Source organism: Oryctolagus cuniculus, chromosome 4 (assembly GCF_051225735.1).
Source record: "Oryctolagus cuniculus isolate XC-2025 breed Fujian yellow rabbit chromosome 4, ASM5122573v1, whole genome shotgun sequence".
Taxonomy (NCBI): domain Eukaryota; kingdom Metazoa; phylum Chordata; class Mammalia; order Lagomorpha; family Leporidae; genus Oryctolagus; species Oryctolagus cuniculus.
In genome coordinates, this window is record NC_142870.1 from 109957917 (window position 1) to 109983887 (window position 25971).

Genomic DNA, 25971 nt, shown 5'->3' on the forward strand with positions numbered 1-25971 from the left:
GTTCCTGGCTTTTGATCAACCCAGCTCCGACTGTTGCAGCCATTAGGAGAGTGGCCTGGTGGATACAAAAAGTCACTCTCACTCTTTCTCTCGTTCTCTCTGTATCTGCTTCTCTGTGAACTCTGCCTTTCAAATAATAAATAAATAAATCTTTAAAAAAAAGTGAAATAAAGACATGAAAAACCTGAATTAATTCATTATCAGAAGACCTCCACTACAAGAAGTATTAAAGGAAGTTCTTTAAGCAGAAGAAAAATTACATCTATTAAAAAATTAGATTGGCGTAGGGGTATTTAGATATGCTTGTTTTTATTGCTGTTGATTTTCACGTTTGGAGCCATAATTTTGTTATCTAAATTAGTGAAGCAACACTGAACAGACATTGAATCAGAAGGTTTTCCCCTACCATTTTTTCTGATATCACTACCACTTTCAGTGTATGGTATGAGTGATCTATTTTACGTCACAACATATCAGCTAACATTACACAAGACCAAAGATATCTGGAAAATATCATATAAGGGAAGCATGTTTGTTGCTATTCTACACCATAGCACCGGCCCCCACAGTTCTCTTTATTTATGTCCTGATAGCTTCAGTAGGTGAGACATGCATATTTCAAATGAGTACAAGCATTCTCTGACATACAGAGAACGCAGTGTTTCTGAATTCTTGGAAGTTAAAGTTCTTGACTTGCATTATAAGATTTGATATGTTCATACAGGGAAAGACTGAGCTTTTTCTGGGTCTCTCACACAGGTGCAGGGGCCCAAGAAGTTGGGCCATCTTCTACTGCTTTCCCAGGCCATAGCAGAGAGTTGGATCAGAAAAGGAGCAGCCAGGACAGACCAGTGCCCATATGGGATGTCAGTGCTGCAGGCTGGGGCCTTAACCCACTGTGCCACAGCACCAGCCCCTTTAAATAAATTTTCAAAAAAAGAAAAAAAAAGAAAAAGTAGGTTAAAAAAGCAGGAGGAACAGGTATTAAGCCTAGCAGTTAAGATACCTACATCTATATCAAGGTACCTGGGCATAATTTCTGGTTTCAGTTCCTGACTCCAGCTTCCTGCCAATGCAAACACTGGGTAACAGCAGTAACTGGATTCCTGCCAACAGCATGGGAGACCTGGACTGGGTTCCCTGGCTCCTGGCTTTGGCTCCAGCCCAGCTCTCTCTTGGCTCTGCTCCTCAAATTAATAAATTTTTAGAAAATAATTATAAAAAGCAGGAATTATTATTTGAGACTTCATGGATGAACCTAGAGGATATTATGCTAAATTAAAGCAGGCACAGAATAAAAAAATACATGAACTCACTTGTATGTGAAATCGAGAAAAGTCAAATTCAGAGCAGTAGAGAACAAAAGGATGGTTACCAGAGGCTGGGGCAAGAGACGGACAGGGTAAGGGGGTCCCTTGGTCACAGGGAATAAAGCTGCAGTGAAAGAGGAGGAGTGCCGGCGCCGCGGCTCACTAGGCTAATCCTCCACCTGCGGCACCGGCACCCCGGGTTCTAGTCCTGGTCAGGGCGCCGGATTCTGTCCCGGTTGCCCCTCTTCCAGGCCAGATCTCTGCTGTGGCCCGGGAGTGCAGTGGAGGATGGCCCAAGTCTTTGGGCCCTGCACCCCATGGGAGACCAGGAGAAGCACCTGGCTCCTGGCTTTGGATCAGTGTGGTGCGCTGGCCGCAGCGAGCCGGCCGCGGCGGCCATTGGAGGGTGAACCAACGGCAAAGGAAGACCTTTCTGTCTCTCTCTCTCAAACCTTTCTCTCTGTCTCTCTCTCACTGTCCACTCTGCCTATCAAAAAAAATAAAATAAAATAAAATAAGAGGAATAAGTTGTGGTGATCACTTGCACAGCATAGTGATTATAATTAAAAATGATGTATTCTCTATTTCAAAATGGCTAAGTATGGATTTTAAATATCCTCACGATAAATAAATGATAAATACTTGAGATAGTGGACATGTTAGTTTAATCAATCTACAATGTATACATGTATCAAAACATCACATACAAAGATATACTCATTTTATTTATTTGAAAGGCAAAGTGACAGGGAAAAGGAGCGACAGAGAGAGACATAGAGTTATATTTTTTTAAAATAAGATTTATTTATCTGAAAGTCAGAGTAACAGAGAGACTCTTGATCCATTGGTTCACTCCCCAAATGGCCGCAACAGCCAGGGCTGGGCAAGGAAGAAGCCAGGAGCTTCTTCCAGGTCTCCCACGTGGGTGGTAAGGCCCAAGGACCTGGGTAATCTTCCACTGCTTTTCCCAGGCCATTAGCAGAGAGCTGGATCAGAAGCAGATCAGTGGGGACTCAAACAAGCACCCACACAGGATGCAGACATCGCAAGTGACAGCTTTACCCACCAGACCACAATGCCGGCCCTTCAAACACAGACTCATATAATGACCATTTGTCAAAAATCAAATGAGCCTTCTTAAAAAGGAGAACTAAAGAGTCTAATAATTAAAAGTCACATTTGTCATTTCTTAATTACCACAAAAGAGTATACTGGAAAGGGCAGAGGATACAATGGTTACAAAATTACTATTCATTTTAAAATGTTTAGTAGATTAAGTAAATCAGTTATTCAACATCTAAACAATTCAGTAAAACCGGTTTTGAATAAGAAAAACAGCCGATTGTTTTAAATCTGTTTAAAGAGATGAAATAAGCTTATGATCTTTATTTGCTCTGACACAAAATACCACAATTAAATGCTATGGAAAGAGCAGTATCAAAAATAAACAAGGTAAGAAGGATCTCACAGAAATGAACAGACCGGAACGGAGAATTTAACCTTTTACTTAATGAGGGCAAAGGCTGCAGCTCACAGTTTCCCCTAGAAAATTAGAATTCTTAACAGCTCTTCAGGAAGAATGAACTACAAATTGTGTAAAACTGCTTCATCCAAGAACTAGTTTACAATGTGAACTGTAAACTAAAATATGCTATTAGTTTATGGAAAAAAAAAAAACAGAATAAACAACAACTCTGAATACCCAAGTCTCCAATAACTGAAGTAAAACTAAACCATATAGAGGCTTGCTACTAGTCTTTTATACAATTCACAATTTTTTTTTTTTTTTTTTTGACAGGCAGAGTGGACAGTGAGAGAGAGAGACAGAAAGAGAAAGGTCTTCCTTTGCCGTTGGTTCACCCCCCAATGGCCACTGCAGCCGGCGTGCTGCAGCCAGCGCACCACGCTGATCCGAAGGCAGGAGCCAGGTGCTTCTCCTGGTCTCCCATGGGGTGCAGGGCCCAAGCACTTGGGCCATCCTCCACTGCACTCCCGGGCCACAGCAGAGAGCTGGCCTGGAAGAGGAGCAACTGGGACAGAAGGACAGAATCCGGCGCCCTGACTGGGACTAGAACCCGGGGTGCCGGCGCCACAGGCGGACAATTAGCCTATGTGGTACCAGCCACAAGTATAATTTTTTAAGTGTTTACTTATTTATTTGAAAGGCAGAGTGAGAGAGAGAGACAGAAAAAGAGAGATCTTCCATCTGCTGCTTCATCTCCCAAATGGCTACAACAACCAAGGCTGTGCCAGGCCAAGTCAGGAAGCAGAAACTCCACCCTGGTCTCCTGCATAGGTTGTAGGGGCCATCTTCCACTGCATTCCCACGGCACATTAGCAGGGAGCTGGGTGAGAGGCAGAGCAGCTGGCATTCAAGCCTTCGCCACAACACTGGCCCCACACAAGCTTTTTTTTTTTTTTTTTTTTTTTTTAGCACTCTAGTGTTGAGTACAGCTCTAGGTACCAGAGCTCCATAGTGTGGTGAGGAGGGGGAAGACAAGATCTTTGCTATCATACAATAAGAAAGTTTCCTGAGGTGGGCATTCAGCCTAGCGGTTAAGATGTCTGTGTCCCACACTGGAGTACTTTGGTTTGAGTCTTGACTCCAGCTTCCTGCTAATGGAAACCCTGGGAGGCAGTAGTGACAGCTCAAGTAATTGGTTTCCTGTCACCTATGTGGGAGACCTAGATTGATTCCCAGCTTCTGTCTTAGACCTGACCCAGCATCAGCCCCTGTGGACATCTAGGTAGTGAATCAGTGGATGGGGAGCTCGCTCTCTCTCTCTCTCACTTTCTACCTCTCTAATTAAGAAAAATGTAGACTAAGAAGATACAAAGTGTAATGGGGATAAAAAAGGCTCATTGGAGGACATGACATTTGGGTGACGACCAGAATAACACAGTCATGTACAATCCAGGAACAGAATTCTGTCACCAAAGACAACACAAAGTGCAGAGGTACCATAAAAAAATTTTAGTGTATTATCTTTAAACCAAGTTCTCACAATACAAAGAGGTATCCAGTGATTACTGTGTGAGTACAGTTTGAAAAACCAATGATTGAATAAAACCTTAAGTAGCAAATAAATAGTATGAAATGATCAGGACAGGATTAAACAAGAATGACATTATTTCAGGATAAAATATCTTATGAAATGCTAAGCATATGCTATGCATTGTGTTAAATTATAAAGTCTCATTTTCAAGCTGAAGACATATTGTGAGATATCCACATTTATAATTAACCATATTTAAACTGATCTTGTGATACAGTAAGTAAAAAAATGGCTGAATCAATGAAGACACTCAATCTTCTTCATAAAAAGTATAAAACATAAAATACCAAACCAGCACTTCAATTGCTGGATTTGAACAAATGTTAATGACTCATAATATCTGAAACTGGTGAGGGCAAGAGTGAAGGATAGCATCCTTTTTTCTAGTTATGTCATAAATAGATTTAACATTTTTTAAAATGAGTTTTTCTCATTAATGTATATGTTTACAGTATATAGTTTTTTTTTTCTTTTTAAAGATTTTACTTATTTTTTATTTGAGAGGTAGAGTTACAGACAGTGAGAGAGACAGAGAGAAAGGTCTTCTGTTCGTTGGGTCACTCTCCAAATGGCCGCAACGGCCGGAGCTTCACTGATCTGAAGCCAGGAGCCAGAAGCTTCTTCCAATCTCCCACATGGGTGCAGGGACCCAAGGACTTGAGCCATCTTCTACTGCTTTCCCAGGCCATAGCAGAGAGCTGGATTGGAGGAAGAGCAGTCAGGACTAGAACCAGCACCCATATGGGATGCTGGCACTGCAGGCAGAGGATTAACCTACTGCGCCACCACGCCAGCACTGTTTTTTTTTTTTTCTTAGATTTATTTTATTTATTTGAAAGAGTTAAAAAGAGAGGTAGAGACAGAGAGAGAGAGAGGTCTTCCATTTGCTGGTTCACTTCCCAAACAGCTGCAAAGCTAGACCTGAGCCAATCCAAAGTCAGGAGCTTCTTCTGGGTCTCCCACATGGGTACAGGTGCCAGAGGACTTGGGCCATCCTCTGATGCTTTCGCAGGCACATTAGCAGAGGCTGGATTGGAAGTGGAGCAGCCGGGACTCAAACCAGCACCCATATGGGTTGCTGGTGCTGTAGGCCAGGACAGTGAGCCAGACCCTATGGTATATAGTTTTGATACATGTACACATTACAGAATGCTAAACCAAGCTAATATAAATGCATTACATCACATTCTTATCATAAGGCTTAACTTTAAAAAAGAGTTATTCATTTATTTGAAAGAGTTACACAGAAAGAGAAGGAGAGGCAGAGAGAGAGAGGTCTTCCATCTGCTGGTTCACTCCCCAATTGGCTACAATGGCCGGAGCTGTGCTGATCTGAAGCCAGGAGCCTGGAGCTTCTTCTGGGTCTCCCACGTGGGTGCAGGGGTCCAAGGACTTGGGCCATCTTCTACTGCTTTCCCAGGCCATAGCAGAGAGCTAGATTGGAAGCGGAGCAGCCATGACTTGAGCCAGCACCTATGTGATGCTGGTGGCGGCTTTACCTGCTATGCCACAGCACTGGCCACAACTTAGCTTTAACTTTTTTAAAGCTACCAATTTTTTTTTTTTAATGATGAATTCTCAGAACATGAATGTTCTGCAAATTTGCGACACAGAGGGCGGGCATTTTGGAAGCAGGTAAAGCTACTCGTGACGCTGGCATCCCCCACCAGAGTGCTGGTTTGAGTCCCAACTTTTTTGCTTCTAATCCAGCTCTTGGCTAATGTGCCTAGGAAGGCAATTCTTCAGCCCTGCCACCTACATGGGAGACCTTGAAGAAGCTCCTGGCTCCTGCTTCAGCCTGGCCCAGCCCTGGCCATTGTAGACATCTGACAAATGAACCAGCAGATGGAAGATCTCCATTCTTTCTCTGTCACTCTGCCTTCCAAATAAAACTTCTAAAAAAATGCATTTGAGTTTACCTATAGTTTGGAATTAGGATAATGTCTCTCAAGAGCTCTTTATACTCATATCATGGAAAACAGAAATGACATCAAATATCATGGCATTCTTTAATATGAAATTCTGGGGTGGGCATTTAGTGCAGCAGTTAAGACATTGCGTAGGTGTTAGGGATGCTATGCAGTATGGTTAACCACTGCTTGGGAAGCCCACATCCCACATTAGAGGGCCTTGGATTGAAACCACTTCTGTTCCTGTTTCCTGCTAATGTGCTTTGGAGGCAGAAAATGATGACCAAAATACTTCAGTTCCTACCACTCTCATGAGAGACCCAGATGGAGTTCCTGGCTCTTGATTTTGGCTTGGCCTGGACCCAGCAATTGTGAGTTTTTAGGGAGTAAACCAACAGATGGAAGACATCTCTCTTACCCTCTTTCTCTGTCACTCTGCCTTTCAAATAAATAAACCTTTAAAAAAATATATCACTTGGGATGCCTATATCCCAGATTGGAGTAACTTGGTTCAAGTCTCAACTCCACTCCTAACTCCAGCAAGTGATGGCTCATGTGCCTGGGTGCTAGCCACCCATATCAGTTTCAAGTTCCTAGTTTTGGTCTGACCCAGCCACAGCTGCTGCACGTATTTGCAGGGAGAATAAATGAATGAAAGCTAGCACTTGTGTTTGCTCGCTCGCTCTCAAATAAATAAAATAAATTTTAAAATGAAATTCTATTTGTATTACAATTAATAGAAAACCATTACACAAACGTAGTGTCTTGAAGTTACCTTTTAACTGCACTTCAGTGGCATTCCATTGTGTAAAATAAAGTTTTAATGTAGTTTGCAAAGACTTTCAGGATCTATTCCTATGCTTCTTAAATTTTAATATTTATACAACTCACCTGTTGATCAAAACTTAGACTCTGATTCTGTGTGGGGTCTGAGAATCCCCATTGCTAATAAATTCCTCAGATCACCTTTTTAGTATCAAGAATCAAGGTTAAGTTCAAACCTTATAACTCCCCACACTTAAGATTCAGTGAGTTACTGTTCTTCCCCACTCAACACAGTCCTCGTATTTCTGTGTCTTTCTATCCTTTATTCTTCAGTCTATATAGTCTCCACCTCAAAAAATGCTACCATTTTAGGTTGGTTCAAACACTGAAGATATTTCAGGCAGATGTAGGTGCTGCTTACTGTGTGTTCTTTGAGGCCCTTATGCATTTATGTTTCAGAATTTATCATGCGTTACGCCCATGTCCTCCTCTCTACCAGACTATGAGTTTGAGGATAGGAAATGTCTACCCTTACAACATATATCAATAAATACTTTCCGATTACAAGCCACTAAAGGTACCAAACTTATGCCATTACTTTAAAATAATGGTTATCACAATCTCTTTAATTCCATAACATTTTCTTAAGACAATATTCAATAAAAAAGTCTCAAATTAAAATATGACAATACTTCTACTCAAAGTTAAAGTAAAATATTCTGCTTCATGAGATGTTTACCTTCCTGCTAAAGAAAGGTTAATTTCACATCATTTTGGAGCAAAAAGAACAAAATGACGACTGTACAATTTGACACTCTTTTTTAAAGAAAAAATAGGAATGGCATTAAATTTCCAATATATCTCTCCTCTTAAATTTATTAGAATTTTATTATACTTTTAAAACAAGTGACAGAGCAGTATCTTACATCGAAAGTTTTATGACTCACCTTCCTCATCTATCCATTTCATGGTAAAAAGCTGTTCATTGTCGAAAGAACACATATCTCGAACCTCACTGCAAAGGCCTTCAAAGGAGATGGAAGGTTCAAAATGTGTTATCATGATATCCCTGAAAAACAAAAGGAGTTTGAAAATGGTTAACACCAACAATGTTCTACATATTACAGAATGTCTGCCAATTTAATGGGACTTCAGCTGTTTTGTGTGTAAACAGCATGCATTGCTTCTTCTTCCAGTAAACCAACTCTGTAAAGTAAAAATACAGATATTAACCTTAATTTGATCTCTCCTCACTCGGGAAGTCCACCCTAGGTGCTCTAAGAGATGTGAGATTCGCTTTAATGTCATTTGTCAGAGGCTTACTCCTTTGTGAAGCATTCTACTCTGCAGGAGAACAGCACAGCTGAAGAGCTCCTGCCCTACATCTAATTGAAATGTCTCAGATGCATCTCTCAAAAAGTCTATCTTTCATCCAAGAGATGGCCCTTCTGCCATGCTGTCACCATTAGTCTTTTTTTTGGACAGGCAGAGTGGACAGTGAGAGAGAGAGACAGAAAGGTCTTCCTTTGCTGTTGGTTCACCCTCCAATGGCTGCCACGGTTGGCGCGGTGCGGCCGGCACACCGTGCCTATCTGAAGGCAGGAGCCAGGTGCTTCTCCTGGTCTCCCATGGGGTGCAGGGCCCAAGCACTTGGGCCATCCTCCACTGCACTCCCTGGCCACAGCAGAGAGCTGGCCTGAAAGAGGGGCAACTGGGACAGAATCTGGTGCCCCGACCAGGACTAGAACCCGGTGTGCCGGCGCCGCAAGGTGGAGGATTAGCCTACTGAGCCATGGCACCAGCCACCATTGGTCTTGACTTCCACAGACTATTCACTCAAGAGTCTTTTAATCATTTTTTCTATGGCAGGATTGCAAGATCTCAAACCTCCATTTTCACTTCTTCCCAAAAATGATTCAAATTCCTCATAGTTTAAGATAGGTTCCCTGGGGTTGGCACTGTGGCGCAGTAGGTTAATGCCCTGGCCTGAAGTGCCAGCACCCCATATGGGCACCAGTTCGAGTCCCGGCTGCTCCACTTCCAATCCAGCTCTCTGCTATGGCCTGGGAAAGTAGTAGAAGATGGCCCAAGTCCTTGAGCTTCTGTACCCACATGGGAGACCCAGAAGAAGCTCCAGGCTCCTGGCTTCAGATTGGTGCAGCTCTAGCTGTTGTGGCCATCTAGGGAGTGAACCAGTGGATGGAAGACCCCTCTTTCTCTCTCTCTCTGTGTAACTCTGACTTTCAAATAAATAAATCTTTTTTTTTTTTTTAAAAGATAGGTTCCCCAAAAACATAGGAATAGGCACAAATGTATATTTCCTTTGGATTAGTGCCAAACAGCAACAATTATTTAATTAAATTTACCTAGAAGCTATTCAGTAAGACTTAAAATTGTAACAAATATTTTAAAATAGTTGCCTAGGGTTTCCTCCAAAGAGCCATGAGAAGGCTCTCCTATAAGGTAATCTCCATTCAGCCGCCACAGTGCTGTTTTTGACTGTTTCTTTTTGTTTAAGATTCACTTACAGGAGGGGCTGGCGCTGTGGCGCAGTACGTTAATCCTCTGCCTGTAGTGTCCCGGCTGCTCCTCTTCTGATCCAGCTCTCTCTGCTATGGCCTGGGAAAGCAGAAGATGGCCACTGCAGGCATTTGGGGAGTGAACCAGAGGATAGAAGACCTCTCGATGTCTCTACCTTTCTCTTTAGTGCTTTCAAATAAATAAAATGAATCTTCAAAAAATTTTTTGAAAAAAAAAAAAAAAGATTTATTTATTTGAAAGAGTTGCAGAGAGAGTGACAGAGAAAGACAGGTCTTCCGTGAAGTGGTTCACTCCCCAAGTGGCCCCAGAGGCCACGGCTGAGGCAAGTGTAAGCCAGGAGCCAGGAGCTTCATCTAGGTCTCCACATGGATGGCAGGGGCCCAAGTACTTGGGCCATCTTCAGCTACTTGTCCCAAGCCATTAGCAGAGGAGCTGGATAGGAAGTGGAGCAGCCAGGACAGGAACCTGTGCCCATTTGGGATGCTAGCATAGCAGGCTGCAGCTTTACTGGCTATGCCACAGTGACAGCCCCCTACAATGATTCTTTCAAATGCAAGACAGAGATAAAATGACTTAATTTTAACTTACATAACGATCCCTATGTTAGATTCTGCACTAAGTGTCTTGACTTTTTTTTTTTTTTTTTTTTTTTGACAGGCAGAGTGACAGTGAGAGAGAGAGAGAGAGAGAGAAAGGTCTTCTTTTGCCGTTGGTTCACCCTCCAATGGCCGCCGCAGCCGGCGCGCTGCGGTCGGCGCACCACGCTGATCCGATGGCAGGAGCCAGGTACTTCTCCTGGTCTCCCATGGGGTGCAGGGCCCAAGCACTTGGGCCATCCTCCACTGCACTCCCTGGCCACAGCAGAGAGCTGGCCTGGAAGAGGGGCAACCGGGACAGAACCCGGTGTGCCGGCGCCGCAAGGCGGAGGATTAGCCTAGTGAGCTGCGGCGCCGGCCTAAGTGCCTTGACTGTTTTAAAAAACAAATAGTCTCTAATCCTCCGCCTGTGGCGCTGGCACCCTGGGTTCTAGTTCCGGTCAGGGTGCTGGATTCTGTCCCGGTTGCTCCTCTTCCAGTCGAGAGGGGGAGGGGGAGGGGGAGGGGGAGGGGGGAGGGGGAGGGGGAGGGGGAGGGGGAGGGGGAGACAGATCTTCCATCTACTTGTTGGTTCCCTCTCCATATGTTCACAAATAGCCAGGGCTGGGCCAGGCCAAAGATAGGAGCTGGAAAATCCACGCTTCAGGACTTCCACGTGGGTGGCTGGAACCAAACTACTTGAGCCATCACCCACTACCTCCCAGGGTGCACATTAGCAGGTAACTGGATTGCAAATGAAGATAGGACTTGAACATTTGGATATGGGAGGCAGGCACCCCAACCGTGACTTAACCAGCTTCACCACAATGCCCAATACAAATTTATTTATTTATTTTGAGAGGTACAGAAATGGACAATGGGAGAGACAGACTGAGCACGCAACTGCTGGTTCATTTCTCAAACACCTGCAGAGTCTGCATTGGCAGGAAGCTGGAAGTAGGAGCCAGAGATGGGCATGGAACCTGTCCCTCTGACATGAGACATGGGCATCTTAAGTGGTGGAAACATCGCCTGCCCCTTCCTCTGTTTTAACTGTTTCAAAGGCCTCACTTGTCATGCAGAGGAAGATCCAAAGTCTCTAGGAGGGTCTACAGGACCGAGTATAAACTGGCTCTGCCTACCTCTCCTAACACTGGATAAACAGATGTGTACAGTGCACCATCTAACCCAAGGAGACTGTTAAGCTTAATGAAAGCAGAATTTGGTTTTCTTCACTACATTCCTAGTGCCCAATGTAGTGCCTATCACAGAAAGAGTATGCAAGAAATAAGTAGGGCCGGCGCCGTGGCTCAGTAGGCTAATCCTCCGCCTGCGGCGCTGGCACACCGGGTTCTAGTCCTGGTAGGGGCGCCGGATTCTGTCCCGGTTGCCCCTCTTCCAGGCCAGCTCTCTGCTGTGGCCAGGGAGTGCAGTGGAGGATGGCCCAGGTGCTTGGGCCCTGCACCCCATGGGAGACCAGGATAAGTACCTGGCTCCTGCCATCGGATCAGCGCGGTGCGCTGGCCGCAGCGCGCTGGCCGCGCCGGCCATTGGAGGGTGAACCAACGGTAAAAGGAAGACCTTTCTCTCTGTCTCTCTCTCTCTCTCACTATCCACTCTGCCTGTTTAAAAAAAAAAAAAAAGAAAGAAAGAAAAAAAAAAGAAAAAAGAAATAAGTAGACGGAGGAAAGCAAAGAAATAGCATGATGTTATGAATTGTGATTAGACGTGGATAGTTGGGACACAAAATAGGAAATAAGGAATCGAAAATTTTAGCCAACTGCAAAAAAAACTACAATTGTATTCTTTAAGAGCTACAGAAGGTAAACAGAGAGAAAAGCAGGCAGAGAAATTGAATGGTCATTCTTGGTTATCATTGTCTCCTTGAACATCTCATATTTCTCTGCTGCAGCCCCTTAGAACTCTCTAGCCTTGGCCCTCATAACAGGAAGGTTCCCTAGCTTGCTTGCTTGCTTGCTTTTTTTTTTTTTTTTTTTTTTTTGGACAGGCAGAATTAGACAATGAGAGAGAGAGAAACAGAGAGAAAGGTCTTCCTTCCATTGGTTCACTCCCCAAATGGCCACTACGGTTGGTGCGCTGCGCCAATCCGAAGCCAGGAGCCAGGTACTTCCTCCTGGTCTCCCATGCGGGTGCAGGGCCCAAGTACTTGGGCCATCCTTCACTGCCCTCCCAGGCCACAGCAGAGAGCTGGACTGGAAGAGGAGCATCTGGGACAGAATCCGGCACCCCGACCAGGACTAGAACCGCAGGTATCGGCGTTGCAGGCGGAGGATTAGCCTAGTGAGTCAGCCCTAGCTCTCTTTCTAACCTGAACACTTAAGTTCTTTCTTGTCTTCAATCACAAGATATTCTTTACATCTTCCTTAATATTATTTAATTCTCTCTCTGAAACCCAATTCACATTTAATGTTTGAACTATTATCTCTAGAGATCTCCTAAATCTGTAATTTCAATTCTGTGTGGTATCTAAAACTCACAATAATCTGGCTCTAATTTCTATTTTCAACTCGATTCCACTACTGGCAACATGAATACTACAGAAAACCGGTTCACTCAAAATCCCATACATTAAGATCCTGATTATAAAAATGAAATCCTCGGGCTGGCACTGCGGCTCAGAGGGTGGTCCTCCACCTGCAGCGCTGGCATCCCATATGGGCGCCGGTTCTAGTCCCGGCCTCTCTTCTTTCCATCCAGCTCTCTGCTACGGTGCGGGAAAGCAGTGGAAGATGGCCCAAGTGCTTGGGCCCCTGCACCTGCATGGGAGACCTGTAAGAAGCTCCTGGCTTCAGATCAGCACAGCTACAGCCATTGCGGGCATTTAGGCAGTGAACCAGCAGATAGAAGACCTTTCTGTCTCTCCCTCTCACTTAAGAAAAAAAAAAAGAAATCCTGGGGCTATCATGGAGCAGCAGGTTAGGCTGCCACCTGCAACATCAGCATCCCTTATCAGAATTCCCAGTGCAGGTCCCAGTTTCTCTGCTTCCAATCCAGCTTCCTGCTGATGCACCTGGGAAAGCAGCTGAGGATGGCACAAATATTTGTGCCCCTTCTACCCTGTGGGAGACCTGGATGGAGTTCCAGGCTCTTGCCATTTGTGGCTATTTGGGGAATGAACCAGAGGATGAAAGATATCTCTTTCTGTCTCTCTCTCTCTGTAACTCTGCCTTTCAAATAAAAAAAATTTTAAACAAATCAAATCCTGACTTTTTTTCTATTTAAAGAAGATAATGGGAGGAATTACTTTCATCTTTTTCATGTGAAGGTTCATTTTTATTAACCTGACACATAAAAATCTGAATAGTTAATCATCTTGCAGAGTCTAAAAATGGGGATTGTTGGCTTTGGTAACTAAAATTTCTGAGTTGCTCATTCAAAAGCAATAGTTTGTTGTTTACTTGCAGTTCAAAAAGTACCAATGAGGCATTATGGTTAGTGGGACATTCATACCTTTTTGATAAATGGTATTAAACAAAGCTAATGAGAAGATTATTGTAGATGAGGCCTGAGAGTGAACTGTATGCCAAGCACACACAGATCGTCTCACCTTCACAGAGGAATGAATGCACAACATGCTGCTACTTGATGGATGCAGGCCATTTTGACATTAGCAAGTCATGAAAATGCAACAACTAAAACTCTCAGGTGAGAACTTTAAAGAATACATTTTTATAAAAATTTATGAACTAAAAACTGAAACAGATTGAAATGAACTATGAGACACAGAAATATCACTTGTAAGGTATACAATCAACACATGGAAAAATCCAATGATGTTTTGGCCAGCGCCGCAGCTCACTAGGCTAATCCTCCGCCTTGCGGCGCCAGCACACCGGGTTCTAGTCCCGGTCGGGGTGCCGGATTCTGTCCTGGTTGCCCCTCTTCCAGGCCAGCTCTCTGCTGTGGCCAGGGAGTGCAGTGGAGGATGGCCCAAGTGCTTGGGCCCTGCACCCCATGGGAGACCAGTAGAAGCACCTGACTCCTGCCATCGGATCAGCGCGGTGCGCCGGCCGCGGCAGCCATTGGAGGATGAACCAACGGCAAAAGGAAGACCTTTCTCTCTGTCTCTCTCTCTCACTGTCCACTCTGCCTGTCAAAAAAAAAAAAAAATTAAAAAAAATCCAATGATGTTTAAAAACGTAAGATTAATTCTTTTATGGTGTTCCTCTACTTGCATTCTCCAATAGAGAGAGAATGGCGCTTTCATTTCAGGGATTCTGTAGCCTTGGCAAGATCCTCCTTTAACCAGTTGTACTCCTCCATGTCAAAATGTTATTGCTTTGATTTATTATGGAAAAACTGAAAAAAAAAAAAAACAAAAACAAAAAACCGTCTACTCCTAACACCCGAGAAGTGTAATTCTGTCGAGTAACTATAAGGTATGCAAAAAAAGTCCTTGGAATCTGCAAATGCGATGAACTGTGACCGGCTCCATGATATCCCAGGAGTACACCCACCCAGAGATCCAGGCCATCACCCTGCCCTGAACAGACAGCAGTGCTAATCCCACAAGAGCCCGCTGGTTTTGGCTTCTGAACAAGCTTTGATTCTAGCTTTCACCTATGCAAGGGCTGCAGCTGTTTCTTCAAGTGGTCGATTTTCTCCAGTAAATGGTGTCCTTTCTTTTTCTGCAAAACTGTGGACAACCTGTGGACCAAGGATTTCACGTTTTCCATCTCAGTGGTGTGTTCATTATTTAGATGTTCTTTCTTGGGGTACTACACATCATATGCTATTTTATTAATGACAAGTTTAAAATCTTTCATTAGCAAAATTCCCATCAAGGTGGAAGCTGGAATCTTATTGCCATCTGCTGCAGCTGTGACACCTTCGTCTTCACTCTGTAGGTCCTGAAGGAATGAATCCACTGTTGACAATACTGGTTTGACTACAACTTGACAGCGCTCTTTTCTGGAGGGCAAAGTGTTATCAAAGGAAGGCCATGTTGATGATTAATTGTTACTTCATCAGGAGGCACCTGTACTACGAAGATGTTACTGGTAGTCTTCAGATCTCCATAGCGCTTCACACACAAAACCTGGGGTGGCAGCTGCACGGCCTCGGGAACCGGGGGTCGCTGCAGCAGCAGGTGTCACAGCCAGCAACCCCTGGGGGGGCTCCCATAGCATCAGCGGTGTATCCTCCTGGGGCGGCTGGAAGCAGGTACTGGCCATGGTAATTTAATAGGTAATTCAATATCAACTTCTATTAAACTTGTGTGCAAGCCCAGTGTTCTATATATCTAAACCTGTCCAACACATATCACAGATTGCATCTTGTGTTAACTCTTCATATACTGATAACACATATTTAACTAAATTATAAGCAACTGGAAGACAAAACTTAGACTTTTTAAACACATTCACATAACTAATCAAGGACTAATACTTCTTGACTGAATGCAGAAGAAATACTTTCTATGAAAAATACTGTCCAACAAATATTGTATATTTTTCCCTATAAACACTACAGTATACTTAAGTTCTAAGTGTTTAAATAAATTGTAAGTTATTTAACTTTCACAGTAACTGTCAAACTAGACATACTCATCTCATTTTACAAATTTAAAAATTAAGGCACAAAAGCATACTTGTCAGAGTCTCACAGTTAGGAAGTGGAATGAGTTCAAAAGCCAATCTCTGGGGCTGGCGCTGTGGCATAGCGGGTAAAGCCGCCACCTGCAGTGCCGGCATCCCATAAGAGCGCCAGTTCGAGACCCGGCTACTCCTCTTCCCATCCAGCTCTCTGCTGTGGCCTGGGAAAGCTGTAGAAGATGGCCCAAGTCCTGGGGCCCCTGCACCCACGTGGGAGACCTGGAGGAAGCTCCTGTTTCCTGGCTTTGGATCAGCACAGCTCCGGCCGTTGCGGCCAATTGGGGAGTGAACCAGCAGATGGAAGACCTCTCTCTCTCTCTGCCTCTCCTCTCTCTGTATAACTCTTTCAAATAAATAAAATAAATCTTTAAGCCAGTCTCTTAGTAACACTTGTGATGGACACTGTGATCTTGATGTAGGTGAGGCAGGGAGTCAGGAAGGGATAAGAAGCTAAAGACTGCCAACACCCAAGCCATGTGCACTGCCCCAGTCCTACCACCTTCCATGCTGATTCAACACTGCTAAAGACTCATTCTTCATCACACAGCTACATCTCACTTTCCATCCAGCTCCATGACACCTCTCTGGAGACCACCACTGCACTGCAGTCCGACACCAAACTCCATCTCCTCTGGATCTCTAATCAGGTGCTGTACCAACTCCACCCTGTAGGAGGATGCCCCCTGCCTGGGTGGGGACAATTTTCTCCAAAGGTTGCCTGCACTCATGCCTGAGTATAGGCTTTTTGCCTTTCCATAAATTCAGCTCTTCTGTTCCCCTCTACCTACAACTCCTGGTTATATTATTATGGTGCAAAGATAATAACCTGGACTAAGTTTAGCTGGTGGTCTCTATAAGCCCAGCCAGGGTTCCGGATCTCCACAACATAATCTGGGGATGGGATTCTCATTCCCGCAACAATCTGCTCTTCCACATCTTCCATCCCACCCTCAGAATCACCCAAGAACAATGAAGGACTTATTGTCTCTATTGGTGGCAGTGCTGCTATGAGATATTCCTCAGCTGTCCATGCCCTTCAGAGATGTGACTCCGCCTCTACACACACTCCTCCCTGCAGTAACCCAGAACCAATGACTGATAGGATGTGGGGCTACAAAGCCCTGGAAGCAACTCAACAACACCCTAAAGTGTCAGCTCATCTCCAGAACTCCCTGGACTGTCAACTGAGATTTCTGCTTAGACTTGAGGCTGCTTGATTTGTTTGCCCAACCTTTTGCTATGGTTTGAAGGTGTGTCCCTTCCAAAATTCATGCTGAAATGTAATCCCCATTGTGATGGTCTTAAGAGGTAGGGCTTGTGGTCAGCACTGTGGCCCAGCAAGTTAAGCTGCCACCTGCAACACTGGCATCACATATGAGCACCACTGGAATCCCGGCTGTTCCACTTCTAGTCCAACTCCCTGTTGATGTGCCTGGGAAACCAGCAGTGGATGGCCCAAGTACTTAGGTGCCTGCCACCCATGTGGCAGACCTGGATGGAGTTCCAGGCTCCTGGCTTTGGCCTGGCCCAGCCCTAACCTCTGCAACTACTTGGGAAGTGAGCCAGCAGACAGAAGAGCTCCCTCCCTCTGTCATTCTGCCTTTCAAATCAATAAAATAAATCTTAAAAATGATATAGCAAAAAGGTTCTTTTCTAATGTCTTTAGAAGACGGTTTCTATTTAATTTTTAACTAAAAACTTTATAAAATTTAGAATGAACTGTTTATTTAATTTTTTAACTAAAAACTTTATAAAATTTAGCCTTAATTTGTTTGACATTTTATATTAGAAAATAAATTTTATCATAAAATACCTTTACATGATAGGAAAGTTAATGGCTTCTACCATTCAAAAGACTCTAAGTGCAAAGTTCATATTCTTTCCACCCAGAGACTTTCCCTAATCTCCAGTTCTAGCATCACAGTTATACTTTTACAACTGTTTTGTTTTACTTGTATCTGTTGATCAATATGAAAAACAGAATTTAGCATTGTATTCTCTTGTGTTTACTCCTGTGGTCTCATTTATAACAAGCACAATTCCTCCCCCTATTTTTATTCTTTTATTTTCAATTGTGGTTGGTTAAAAAACAAAATTTACCATCTTAACATTTTTAGGTGTACACTTCAATACTGTTAACTATATTCATGGGGCGCCGGATTCTGTCCCGGTTGCCCCTCTTCCAGGCCAGCCCTCTGCTGTGGCCAGGGAGTGCAGTGGAGGATGGCCCAGGTGCTTGGGCCCTGCACCCCATGGGAGACCAGGAAAAGCACCTGGCTCCTGGCTCCTGCCATCGGATCAGCGCGGTGCGCCGGCCGCAGCGCGCCGGCCGCGGCGGCCATTGGAGGGTGAACCAACGGCAAAAGGAAGACCTTTCTCTCTGTCTCTCTCTCTCACTGTCCACTCTGCCTGTCAAAAAAAAAAAAAAAAAAAAAAAAAAAAACTAGATTCAGATTGTTGTGAAACCAATCCTTAGAACTTGCTCATCTTGTAAAACAAATTCTATATCCACTAAAACAACTACTCCCTACTTTACCCTATTCTCTCTTTCTCTGACAATAGCCATAGGAATGGATATGAAGATACCTCATTGTGTGTGTGTATGTGTGTGTGTGTTTAAAGATTTATTTATTTGAAAGGCAGAGTTAGAGAGGGAGAGGCAGAGACAGAGGTCTGCCATCCACTTGTTCTCTCCCAAAATGGCCACAATGGCTAAGACTGGGCCAGGATGAAGCTAGGAGCTTCATTCGGGTCTCATATATGAGTGGCAGGGGCCCAAGCACTTGGGCCATCTTTGGTTATTTCCCAAGTGCATCTAGTAGGGAGCTGGATTGGAAGTGGAGAAGCTGGATTCAAACTCATGCCCATATGGGATGCCAGCATGGTCGTTAGCTTACCTGCCTACTCACTGTGTTTTTGATTTGCATTTGCATGATGGTTAGTAATACTGGGCAATTTTTCATATACTAATGGGCCATTTGTATATACTTAGAAAACCTCTATTCAAATCATCTTTTATCTATTTTTTGAACGTCATTTTTGTAGCGCTGTTTTATTTTTAAATTATTAGCTTTCAATAATGTATTGACTCTCCATTAGGAAAGAGACACTTTTAAATTCACACTTCCCTTTCACTTTCTCCACAGCTTTATTTTTCTTAGTAATTTTTGCATTATAAAGATTTATAACATTATTCAACTCACAATTTTTCCTAACATGACTTTTGAAAGCATTTATACTAACAAATGCTTATGTAATTGTTCTGTACTTGAAGTGCCAAATAGTATGATTAGATATTCTCTACGCAGAACAGGAAAAGTAGTCTTTTTTTTTTTTTTTTAAGGTTTATTTGTTTGAAATGCAGAGTAACTGGGGAAGGGAAGGAAGTCTCCCACCTGCTGAGGAGACAGAGAGATCAAGCCTCCATCTGCCAGTCTACTCCCAAAATTGGTGCAATGGGCAGGGTTGGGCAAACCAAAGCCAGAAGTCAGGAATTCCACTCAGGTGTCCTTTGGTCCACTTTATTCTGTTTTTAGTCATCTTGGATTTCTCATGCTTTCTGGTGCCTGTTTTGTTTTCCAAGATTCAGAGAACTTGTTATTTCAGTTTTCTGTCATCTCTATGGACTTGAGGAAGGAAGAGGTATAGACGTGTGGTCTACCCTATTAAGCTAGAAGCACCTGAGTGTTGCTTTTAGAAGGTAGGAATATTTTCATCTCTCTACTGAGATTTTACTTCTATTTAAAATATTCAATGAATGTAATTTAAAAATTATTACATGCATATAGAATATGCTATATGCTAAGCACTATTCTAAGTATTACAAATATTATATCCCATTAAATCCTTATAACATCATCTCAGATATTATCCCCATTTTATAGATGAGGAAATTAAGTTACAGAGAAGTAGCACACATATAAGAATTCAGCACACAACTGATAAGTAATTGATAGAGAGCAGATTCAAACCCAGGAATCCACCATTATACAGTTGGCTGTCTCTTATATTCCATTCATTCTTTTTGGAATTTTTTTAATTAAACAATTTATTGATTTGGGATGGAAAGAGACACACAGAGAAAGACAGTTGCAGAGAGAGCTCCTACCCACTGGATTGCTTCCCAAGTGTAGCCCCCTATTTCTACATTTCCCTGCGCCTTCCTTAGAGTCTCTATGTGATAGCTCTGTTCACTCAACTTCCATTAATTAAACTTCCACTCTGGGCCAGACACTGCTTCACATATTGATGATACAGCAGTAAGTAAACAATGCCTCAAGGTGTACACTTAGGGGAAACATATTAAAGATATATATTTGATTTATGTATGTTCAGAATGTGCTTTATCTGAAGAACAAAGAAAATTAATAGCTTCATATACTAAGGTAGGCTTATTTATTAAATTATTTTAAATGTATTTGTTTTTTAAAAAATATTTATTTGAAAAGTAGAGTAACTCAGAGAGAAAGGGAGAGACAAACAGAGAGGAAAATAGATCTTCCACCCACTTGTTCACTCCCCAAATGGCCACAATAATCAGGGCTGGTCCCAGTGAAACTCAGGAGCCTGGAACTCCATCTGAGTATCCCATGTGGGTGGCAGGGGCCCAAGCACTTATTCCATTATCTGCTACCTTCCCAGCCACATTAGCAAGGAGCTGGTGTTACAAGTAGTAGCTTAACCCACTGTGCCATAACACCTGCCCTATTTATTTTTGTTTTTGTTTGCAAGGCAGAGAGTGAGTCAGGGAAAGGAGGGAAGGAGAGATCTCCCATGTTCTGGCTCACTCCCCAAATGCCTGCAATAGCCAAGGCTAGGCCAGACCAAAGTTGGGAACTATAAACTCCCTCTGGTCTTCCTATGTGGGTGGCAGAGACCCAAGTACTCGGGAAATCACTCCCTGCCTTCCAGGGAGTATATTAGCGGTAAGACAGAATAAGAAGCAGAGCTAGGACTGCAATTCAGGCAGTCTGACAAGGGATGCAGGTCCCAATCACATCGTAACTGTTGCACTAAAGTAGAATATTTTAATTTCCCAGATAAGGATTTCATTTTTCACTGGCCAGTCTCTTAAAAGTGAAAATAACTATCTGGGTCCACTAAGTTCTGGTCAAAAAAGATCACTTGAGAGGCCAATGCTGTGCCATAGCTGGTAAAGCCACTGCCAGCAGAGCTGGCATCCCATATGGGCACTGGTTCGAGTCCCAGCTTCTCTGCTTTCAATACAGCTCTCTGCCATGGCCTGTGAAAGCAGCAGAGCATGGCCCAACTCCTTGGGCCTCTGCACCCATGTCGGAGACCTGGAAGAAGCTCCTGGCTCCTGGCTTCGGATCAGTGCAGCTCTGGCCGTTGTGGCCATCAGGGAAGTGAACCAGTGGATGGAAGAGCTCTTTCTCTGCCTCTACCTCTCTGTAACTCTGCCTTTCAAATAAATAAATAAATCTTAAAAAAAATAAAAAAAAAAAGAGGTCACAATAGAAGGCAACATTCCATGATCCCAGAATTGGACCCACACTAGGCACCGAGTCTGCCAGAGCCTTGATCTTAGACTTACCAAGTGCCAGAACTGTGAGAAGTGAATTTCTGCTGTTCACAAGCTACCCAGTCTGTACTTTTTGGTTATAGCAACCTGAACAGACTAAGATGGAAGTGTGGATTCTGCTGTGGAAAGTGGTATCTCAAGCTATTAGCATTATTCAGGAGCGCTCTGAAAACTGACAGCTGTGGCAGAGAAAAGGAGGAAGCAAGTTATCTTAGTTTCTTTGTGCTGCTCCAGCAAAATGCCATAGAATAAGTAAGTTGATAAGGAACAGGAGTTTATTTCTCATAGTTCAAGATCAAGGCACCAGCAGGGTTTTGCGTCTGGTAAGGGGCTCGATTTCTTCTTCCAAGATCGCACCTTGTTGCTGCATCTCCAGAGGAGACAAAGGCTGTGCTTTCACACGGTGGGAGGGATGGAAGGGCAAAAAGGGCCTAAGCTATTTCCCTACAGCCCCTTCCTAAGGAACTAATCCAGCCCTTAGGATTCAATCCCTACCCAAAAGATCTGACCTTTTTAAGATTTTTTTTTTTTAATTTGAAAAGCAGAGTAACATACACACACACAGGGAGAAAGAGAGAAAGAAGTTTCATCCAGTGGTTCACTCCTCAAATGGCTGCAACAGCTAGGTGTGGGCCAAGTCAAAGCCAGGAGCCAGAAATTCCATCCAGGTCTCCTATGTGGGTGGCAGGGTTTCAAGCTCTCACTGGCCCCTGCAGCAGTCTTTCTTTTAAAGCATCCTCTAGGATGGGGCTGGTGTATCAGTGTCGTGGGTTAAGCTGTTGTCTGTGGCACTGGATACCACATCGAGTGCCAACTGGAGTCCCTCTGCTCCACTTCCAATCCACCTCCCTGTTTGTTAATGTACCTGGGAAGGCAGGGTTAGATGGCTCAAGGACCTGGGCCCCTGCTAGCCACGTCGGAGACCAGGATGGAGTTCCTGGCTCCTGGTTTCGATCTGGCCAGGTTTCGCTCCTGGCCCACACCTGGCTGTTGCAGCCATTTGGAAAGTGAACCCAGCAGATGGAAGATCAAGCTGTTTGCCTTGCAAATAAACAAATATTTAAAAAATAAAGTGCACACACACGCATGTGCATATATACACACACACACACACACACACACACACAGTACCCTCCAGGTTACTAGGATGAGGATGTAAGGGTTGGGAGAAAATATTTTAGGATTAAATTAGAAAAGAAGCGGGATGTGGGGGTCTGGGGGTGGGTAATGTTTAAACTAGCAGTTAAAATGCTGGTTAAAAGGACTGTGTTCCTCATTGAAGTACCTGGGTTCCATTCCCACCTCTTGTTAGTGTGGACCATGAGAGGCAGCAGTGATGGCTTTGAGTGGTTGGGCTCCTGCCTCCTACGTGGGAGACCCAGATAGAGTTCTGGGTTCCTGGCTTTGGTCTGGCTCAGCTCCAGCAGCTGTGTTCATTTGGGGAGTGAACCAGTGGATGAAAGATCGATATCTCTCTCTCTCTCTCTCTGCCTCTCAAATAAATAAAAATATCCTTTGAGAGACTCAGTGAAGGAATGATGCTTAACCAACTACTGTTCCTTAAGTTCCAGAACTAAAACATTTAAGGGAGTTTTTATAAACACTTCTCAAGTAATTAAGTAACTGAGAAAGCACCATGTTCATAACACTTCACAATCATCAGATGCTTATTACAGTATCAAACCTAGAAATGAGCTGCAAAACAAAGCTACACTCTGAAGGTATAAAACAAATTAATGATTTTTCCTGGTTTAACTTTAAGCAATAGTTAAATCATTTTACCAAAAATTAACATAAAGTATTTATCTGATCTACAATACACTAGAGTCTGCTTTTCCACAAAGTTTTCCAAAGTGTATAAATTTAAATAGTTTTACCTGAATTTGGGGGAAAAGGCAGCATTTTTTTTTTTTTTTTTTTTTGACAGGCAGAGTGGACAGTGAAAGAGAGAGACAGAGAGAAAGGTCTTCCTTTGCTGTTGGTTCACCCTCCAATGACGGCCACGGCCGGCACGCTGCAGCCGGCGCACCGCGCTGATCCGATGGCAGGAGCCAGGTGCTTCTCCTGGTCTCCCATGGGGTGCAGGGCCCAAGCACTTGGGCCATCCTCCACTGCCTTCCCAGGCCACAGCAGAGAGCTGGCCTGGAAGAGGGGCAACCGGGACAGAATCCGGCGCTCCGACCGGGACTAGAACCCGGGGTGCCAGCGCTGCAAGGCGGAGGATTAGTCTAGTGAGCCGCGGCGCCAGCCAGAAGATGGTATCTTAAGCATCAATGTTCCTATATTCTAAAACATAGAATCTAAAGTTTTCCTTGACACCAATTTCTTTTAAAAATAAACCCAAAAGGGGCCAGCATAGTGTCGCTGCAGGTTGGGCCACTGTGATGCCGGTATCCCATATGGGTGCTGGTTTGAGTCCTGGTTCTCTACTTCCAATCCAGCTCCCTGCTGATGGCCTGGGAAGGCAGCAGAAGATGACTCAAATGTTTGGGCCCCTGTAACAACGTGGGAGACCTGGAAGCTGCTGGCTCCTGGCTTCCGGCCTGGCCTACACCAGCTATTGTAGCCATTTGGGGAGTGAATCAGCAAATGGAAGCTCTTTCTGTATGACTCTGACTTTCAAATAGATAAATAAATCTAAGAAAAATAAATAAGCCCAAAAGGGACAGTTTGGCACAGTGGTTAAGACACCACTTGGGATGCCTCTATTCCACATCAGAGTCCCTCATTCCTGTCTCCTCGGCTTCCACTCTAGTTTCCCAATACTTTGCACCCTGGGAGGCAGCAAGTGGTAGCTCAAGTATTTGGGTCCCTGTCACCTACATGGGAGACCTGGAAGAAGCTGCTGGCTCCTGACTTCCAGCCTGACCCACCCGGGCTATTGTAGCCATTTGGGGAGTGAATCAGGAAATGGAAGCTCTCTCTTCTCTTTCAAATGAAATGAAAAATAAATTATAATAATCCCCCTGCGAAAAACTGAACCACATCTAGTCCTTCTGCTATCTCAATAACCTTTTCTCCTAAATTAGTCTATTCAGCTAAAAAATTTACTCGCATCACCAACATAATATTACATTTAGGCAAGATTATCATCCATGGGTAGTAAAACATTGGGTAGGGGTGGGCATGGTGGCATGTTAAGCCACAGCCTACAATACTAGCATCTCGTATCCTGGTTTGAGTCCTGGCTGCTCTGCTTCCATCCAGCTCCCTACTAATAATGCACCTGGGAAGACAATGGAAGATGGCCCAAGTGCTTAGGTCCTGGTCACCCATTTGGGAGACCTGAATGGAGCTCGAGCCTCCTGGCTTTGGACTGACCCAGTTCCAGTCATTGTGGCCATTTGGGTAGTGAACCAATGGTTGGAAGATCTGTCACTCTGCTTTAAAAATAAATAAAATAAATCTTTAAAGTAAAACGGTTAAAGATTCTTTTTTTTTAATATTTTTTTAAATTTATTTAACAGGTAAAGTTATAGACAATGAGAGGGAGAGACAGAGAGAAAGATCTTGCTTCCGTTCGTTCACCCCCTAAATGGCTGCCACAGCTGGAACTGTGCCGATCTGAAGCCAGGAGCTTCCTCCTGGTCTCCCATGCAGGAGCAGGGGCCCAAGCACTTGGGCCATCCTCCACTGCCCTCCTGGGCCACAGCAGAGAGCTGGACTGGAAGAGGAGCAGATGAGACTAGAATTGGCACCGATACAGGATGCTGGCACCACAGGCGGAGGATTAACCAAGTGAGCCATGGCGCCGGCCCCGGGTTAAAGATTCTAGGGAAACAGAGTATTCATATAATTTTAAGGTATCAAGCCCTAAGATTAATCTTAATTAAAAAACATTTTCCATTTTAAATAATCAAGATGATAGAAAACAAGCTAAGAGACAACACCTGTTAAATATGAATTTGGGGGCCGGCACTGTGGTATAGTGGGTAAAGCCACCGCCTCAAGTGCCAGCATCCCATATGGGCGACAGTTCGAGTCCTGGCTGCTCTGCTTCCAATTCAGCTCTCTGCTCGCGCACCCGAGAAAGCAGTGAAAGATGGCCCAAGTCATTGGGTCCTTGTACCTGCATGGGAGACCTGGAAGAAGCTCCTGATTCTGGCTTTGTATTGACCCAGCTCTGGCTGTTAGGCCATTTAGGGAGTGAACCAACAGCTGGAGGATCTCTCTCTGTCTCTCCCTCTTTCTCTGCAACTCTGCCTTTCAAATAAATAAATGAATCTTTAAAAAAAGGAAAATAGTTAATAAAAAAGAAATGAATTTGATGATACAGCCAAAAAAAAAAAAATCAGCATTAAAAAGTCTTGGCCAAGGCCGGTGCCGTGGCTCAATAGGCTAATCCTCCGCCTTGCAGCGCCGGCACACCAGGTTCTAGTCCCGGTCAGGGTGCCGGATTCTGTCCCGGTTGCCCCTCTTCCAGGCCAGCTCTCTGCTGTGGCCAGGGAGTGCAGGGGAGGATGGCCCAAGTACTTGGGCCCTGCACCCCATGGGAGACCAGGAGAAGTACCTGGCTCCTGGCTTCGGATCAGCGCGATGCGCCGGCCAGGGCGGCCACTGGAGGGTGAACCAATGGCAAAGGAAGACCTTTCTCTCTGTCTCTCTCTCACTGTCCACTCTGCCTGGTAAAAAATTAAAAAAAAAAAAAAAAAAAGTC

At 44.1% G+C, this 25971-nt stretch overlaps 1 protein-coding gene and 1 pseudogene across 5 annotated transcripts in view; both read right to left on the minus strand.

Moving 5' to 3' along the window:
* Positions 1-25971, minus strand: part of PRKCI (protein kinase C iota) — a 93011-nt gene that overhangs the window by 54401 nt on the left and 12639 nt on the right. For all 5 annotated transcript variants that reach the window (XM_089330951.1, XM_089330949.1, XM_089330947.1 and 2 more), the window contains one exon: positions 7989-8110. In XM_089330951.1, coding sequence (XP_089187077.1) covers positions 7989-8103 — 115 coding nt within the window. In that variant the 5' untranslated portion in view covers positions 8104-8110. The remainder of the gene's footprint in view (positions 1-7988; positions 8111-25971) is intronic.
* LOC149127072 (calcium uniporter regulatory subunit MCUb, mitochondrial pseudogene) lies at positions 14382-16715 on the minus strand (annotated as a pseudogene).